Source organism: Epinephelus moara, chromosome 16, assembly GCF_006386435.1.
Source record: "Epinephelus moara isolate mb chromosome 16, YSFRI_EMoa_1.0, whole genome shotgun sequence".
Taxonomy (NCBI): Eukaryota; Metazoa; Chordata; class Actinopteri; order Perciformes; family Serranidae; genus Epinephelus; species Epinephelus moara.
Window position 1 is genome coordinate 4,902,141 of NC_065521.1, and position 6,094 is coordinate 4,908,234.

General features: G+C 41.1%; 1 protein-coding gene across 9 annotated transcripts in view; it reads right to left on the reverse strand.

Annotated features, from left to right (window-relative positions):
• The window catches only part of vps13d (vacuolar protein sorting 13 homolog D), a 274,881-nt gene that overhangs the window by 147,793 nt on the left and 120,994 nt on the right, over positions 1 to 6,094 (reverse strand). For all 9 annotated transcript variants that reach the window (XM_050064560.1, XM_050064557.1, XM_050064558.1 and 6 more), the window contains 3 exons: positions 2,264 to 2,354; positions 1,990 to 2,116; positions 1,705 to 1,885 (listed from right to left, as the gene is read on the reverse strand). In XM_050064560.1, coding sequence (XP_049920517.1) covers positions 1,705 to 1,885; positions 1,990 to 2,116; positions 2,264 to 2,354 — 399 coding nt within the window. The remainder of the gene's footprint in view (positions 1 to 1,704; positions 1,886 to 1,989; positions 2,117 to 2,263; positions 2,355 to 6,094) is intronic.

Sequence of the window (6,094 nt, forward strand, 5' to 3'; positions counted from 1 at the left end):
GCTCCAATTTCACTAATTGTGCCCAAAACAATGCCATCAGTGCTCTTTACTTAAACAGTAAGAGTGTAAACCAAATAAAAATATCACTCTCAAAAAACCAGAGCAGAAAACAAATAGTCAGTTAACTAAGTTGACCGCTACTCTTCCTACCCTCCGTGTGTGTCTGCCGTCTGCATGCTGGCCTGGTGGATTAATAGTAAGAGCGGTTCACTGGAATGGACTGCTTGAATCGTGGAGCGCTGGGCTGGCCAGAAAAACTGGATCGGAGTTCTTGGATCGGCATTTTTCCATGCAGTCCGATCCGATGCCGATGAACGTTTTTTGCTAATATCGGCGGCCGATACCGATCCGAATATCGGATCGGGACATCCCTACAGCACAACACAGCAGCAAGTCTAGTGGGCCGAACCCGAGCAAATTTTTTTATTTATTTGTTTTTCCTTAGTTTTATTGTATGTTGTTTCATAGAGAAAGATGTGAGCATGTGCGATCTTTGAGTAACATTAATGCCGCAGACGCCATTGTTTTCTCACTGGTGTAATGTTGCGGCGGGTTACTGCCATTTTAGTGAGTAATTTGTTGCTGTGACCATTGGTCAGAGGAGATTATTAGTTTGTGCAAGATGTGAATGCATTTAAATTCATATGGATTAATGTACAAACTGCTTTTCTCTGTGTTGTGCTTAAACACAGCGGATTTAAGTTATCAATCATTTGAGTTAAGTCACTGATGAAGACAGAGTAGGAAGAAAGATGGTTACTATTGACAACAAAACTGTTGTACAATAGTAACAAGATGTATTTCCCCTGTTGTGTGCAGGTTTGTTTGTTTTTTTGTTGTTGTTGTTTTTTTAGTCTAAGACTATTTCTGAGAAGACATGAACCAGGATTGGCCACACACTTGAACTAAGGATAACTGAAAAGAACTGTGGAAGACTGAACTATTTCACAGACTGACGAACAAGGACTGAGAAAACAGCATCTGTGCTGTAAGGACAAATTTGGGTAAAATGTTGTTTCCTGTTTTGTAATAAATCAAGTTGTGTGCTTTAACCTCTACTTAGCTGTGTGTCATTTGCTCCTGAGTCGAAACCTAGAGGAGATAGGCCCAAGTATCATAAGAGATCTTAGCTCACTCCATATTCAATGGTGGCTAAGTACACTGTGTTACAAACCCATAAACCTTCTCCAGTCCAGGCTAAGTGGAGTCCTGCGGGGATCAGCTGTTGAGTCCAGCGGCCGGTGGCTGCTTGCTCCACTGCTGTTCAGCAGCTAACAAGCGGAGCTAACTGCTAACAGCGACTACTGCTACTAACAAACTCCATCCAACAACTGTTGAATCCATTCAACAGCTCCACCATCCACAGTCAGACACACACGACTGATTATTTACTGCTGAATTAAAGCTCGCAATTCACACTAATGGCTGATGCTGCTCCGGTGTGAGTGTTTTTGCGGGCTAGCGAAACATCCTTGTGCAGGTTTCATCTTAGTTAATATCAAGATCTATTTTTAGCTTGTCATCTCATTTGCGTCATGGAAAAACAGTCAATGAAAATTTTTGCCATGGTTTTCGTCAACGAAATTAACACTGCCTGTATGTCTGCTATCTGAATTAAGTACTATTATAGTGTAATCTATAGGAATGATCTTGGGGCAAACTTATTTAGATTACAGTATGTGACTCTGGACAGGCAGTACTCACAGCCTGGCCCTCCATTGCAGCCCTCTGTCTGCCAAGGACATCCTGTAGCTGGGTGAAATGTTGGATGAAGGCCACCACCTCGGCCTGGAAGCGCTGGGTGTGGACGTACTGCACTGAGGCCATCTGCAAAGACACCTTGATGTCACATTCCCGCTCCAGGTATGGATCAGGTTGGCCGTACCTGAATGGACCAGGACACAAAGGTGACTACAAAAAAGACAGATTCTTTCAAGTTCTTCAGTTTAGAGCAGAATAATCCTCTGCTGAAACGTCTGTAATACATACTTATGGATGTTGAAAATAAGTGCCTCCCCTCCTCGTGTGGTGAAGCGCTCCCGGTAGAGGTCACCATGTGGGGTAAGGTCACTCAGGGACAAACTTCCCAAACTGCCTTGTAATGCCAGGTCGCCATCTAAATTATAAGACGTAATGTGAGAACATTAAACATCAAATTATTTTTAGGAATTTTCCTATTTAGATAAAAAAAAAATACTGTATGTTGTGTGTGTGAGTGTTACTGTTTCCTAAGCATGGTGAATTTGAAGTTTTTGTAACACACCCAACATTTCCAGGTGAGCAGATAATTTTGACACGCTGGCTCTGGCAAGCTCGTTGACTTTCTTGTTCAATACAAGAGACAAAGAATGAACCTAAAAATTAAAACATGGACAGGTTTAGTCATTTACTTCAGAACTAACTCTTGAAGCCACACCAAGAAAGGCAGAGAGAAAAGAAATTAAAATGAAACATTTTCAGAGGAAGGAGTCTGTAGTCACCACACAGGATGTTATAATACCATCCCATAATCAGCTGTAAATGATACAGAATGGCTCTGAGTTATAAAGCAGTTACAGTAACACAGACAGCAGGTCAGTAGAGATGGTACCGAAACCTGATACTAAATCAGCCCAGGGCTAAATGATCAAAGACCGTAGTACTGATAAGCTCTGACAGTATTGGTTCTTTATCAGTAGTTTTACACATTTTGGTTTAATTCATTATCATCCTGCAGCCTCTCACCTGCGCTCTTGAATGGGGCTGACCTCCTCCACATACACACACATCCACATACACATGCACACACCTACACGACAAACATAATCGGTGAACAGCCAAGCTGCCGTGGTGGAAGCAAAGTGAAGATAACTCGAAAATTACTTGACTTAACAGCAACTACGCTTGTTACTGTAATTGTAATTAAACCTTCGCCAGTAAAAAGCCAATACTTTATCAATACATGTGTTCAGCAAGCATGAACACGTAAACATGTAGACAGCGATATTCAATATGTGCCGTCTGCAGTCTCTCATACACAGGTGCTAACGTTATGTCTTACAAGCTAGTTTAGACAGCACACTAATTCGGCTAATAGTAAATTGTTACTTATAAGCTAAAATGACAGCTGCTTGTATGTAGACTAGCATAGTTTGACACTCATCTTAAAATTGGGCAGACACTTTCAAACTAAGCAGCTGACTGAGACAAACAGCCCCTCCTCTCTCTACCAGCGCTAATGTTACCTGCACACAGTGAATCACATCAGCAGAGAGGGAGCAGGACAGAGGACTGGAGAACAGGTGGACAGGAGGACTGACTGATAAACACTAAACTTCACTCAGTAGTGTCATGTCAGGAATATTATTTATATAGTGACTTTGCTCTTGTAAAAATTACTGTTGCTGCTCTAGAAACAATTTGTTTTATTTAAAATATTGTTATTCTGTTCTGAATTTATTCCTTTCAAATTAATATATTTTCTAAAAAGCAATTATTTAGAAATGAAAAAGAACCGCTAAGAGTACCGATAAAGTACCTAATCAATAAGGAGTATCTATAAAAGTAGTAGTATCGATAAAATCTTAATGATACCCATCCCTACAGGTCAATGCCTTCACCTTTGACCTATGACCACCAAAAACTAACCAGTTCATTGCTGAATCCATTGAACATTTGTGCCACATTTGAAGAAATTCCCTTGAGGTGTTGAAATATCACATTCACAAGCATGGGACGAATGGAAAACCTGAAAACATAATGCCTCTGGCTATGGCTATCGCTGGCTGCTGAGGCATTAAAAGCCAGCAAAATCCTGGAGAAACTGGTTAACAACTTGCATACAATGTTTTTTGATCTACTGATTATTTTGTCATAATTCTCTGGTCACCTTGAGTATTTCTTCTTTACTTTACAAAGGATTTGATATATTTGACTGAAATCTGCCAACGTACTGTCAGTGGATCACCAAAGTCAGTAGCAATCATCCTCTGGGCTCTTTAAATTTCTGTACAAAATGTATTAAGTTGAAAGTGAATACTAATACACACATCACGTAGGTGCAGGACTATCAAAAAACAGTGTATGTGAGGATAAAAGTAACTCCAGGCCACACAAGTTTAATAAAAATAGCGTTTTGTTCCTACTTGGATCTTCATCAGGTCAAAACTTTTTCATTTTTTTGATCTGACGAAAATCCAAGTAGGACTGAAACTCTGTCTTTGTTAAACTTGTAAGGTATGGAGTAGGTGTGCAGGTTTTACTTTTTTCCTCATGTTCAAAATTAATATACAGTCCATCTATGTGTTGTATGAACTAACGTACCGACAGACTGACATTAAAATCCCCAAGCCATGCAACTGGTGTGACTAATACACAGGAAACAGTACTTTTGGAACTTCCGGTGTAGCGACTGATGGAGTAGGACGCGTCTCTCTGAGCTCCTGCAACAACCTTTAAAAATTCTATTTTAGGCACACGTTTTATATCTTTTTTCGGTGTGTGTTTTCCCCATCACCATAACCTGACCTTAACGCCGACTTTTTGCAGATCAAAATGCCTCCAAAAGCTAAACCTCCTATACAACCATAGCAGCCTGCTTCTCACACAACATCCCCACCTCGTAGTGACTCCCCCTCCTGGCCGGACGGAGCCACAGGCGGCACTCCCCCCTTCGACTTTAAGGCCGAGCTGCTCTCGTCACTCCCTGTCGAGATGGCAGCTATTTTCAAAACCGGCCTTCAAGCAGCCCTGACCGAGAACTTGTCAAACATCAAGACTGAGCTGCAGGCAGTGAAGTCGGAGTTATCTGGCAGCATTACAAACATCCAGTCTGATGTGCGCACTCTAAAGGACACCGTAAGTGAAATAGAAACATCACTTTCCACCTGCACCAACGACATTACTACATTGTAGGCTAAAGTGGAGCATCTGTCAGCAGATCTGATAAGACTGGACAATAAATGCAAGGATTTGGAGGCGAGATCTCGGCGTAATAACATATGGTTAGTGGGAATTCCCAAGGATTTTTCCACCTCTTCTACTGCTACAGCTATTTCCTCTCTGCTCAAGGAGGCTTTTAAGCTCGAGAAGGAGCCTCTCGTGGACCGCACTCATCGTACTCTTCAGCCGAAGCCGAAACCCGAAGAGCGCCCTCGCCCCATAATCACCCGTCTACACTATCATATGGACTGTGTGGACATATTGCGCCGAGCCAGGGCCCAGCAATCTGCAACTGTTTTTGTCTCTTCTTTTTTTTCTCTCCTTCTTGGGGGTCCACATTCAGTCTATTTCTATCTTATCTATCTATCTATCTATTCTATCGTATCTTTCTAAAAACTTAACATATGGCCACTAATGGTAGTACTGCTGATATCCCACATATTGGGTCTTCTGTGAGATTTTTGAGCTGGTATATTAAAGGCATAGGGAGTCCAATTAAGAGATCGAGGATATTTGCTCATTTTAAATGTCTTAAAGCTGACCTAGTGTTTCTGCAGGAAACCCACATGTGTACCAAAGATCAGGTCAGACTTAAATGTCCCAGGGTTTCTGAGGTGTTTCATTCAAATTTCAACTCTAAAGCCAGGGGGGTTGCTATTTCAATTGGTAAGTCAGTTCCGTTTTCAGCTTCTAAGGTTATATCAGACAAAAATGGCAGATACTTAATTGTTACCGGTACACTATTCCATGTTCCCATTTTATTAGTTAACATATATGCCCCCAGTTTGCATGATCCACACTTTATGAATAAGCTCTTTGAATGTCTTCCCTCACTGAATAACAACCTCCTTATAATTGGAGGGGATATGAATTGTGTAACCAGGGTGACTACAGGTATGAGGAAGTTATATTTAAGACTTTTTAAGACCTTTTTAATACCACCTTAAAAAAAATTTAAGACCAAACTTGCGATGGAAATATGGACCAAAGTGAAAATATATTCTTTTACAATTAAAGGTGTTGGGATTCACAGGACCACAGATGGTTTATCATTTGGTAAAATCATCACTGGACAATTTAAAGGCTTTTTCCTCTGCATGCTCTTTGTCTTCAAACAAAGAGGGCTATGCGACACCCATTTCCACAGGAGATCTCACCTCACACCTCAGTGAGA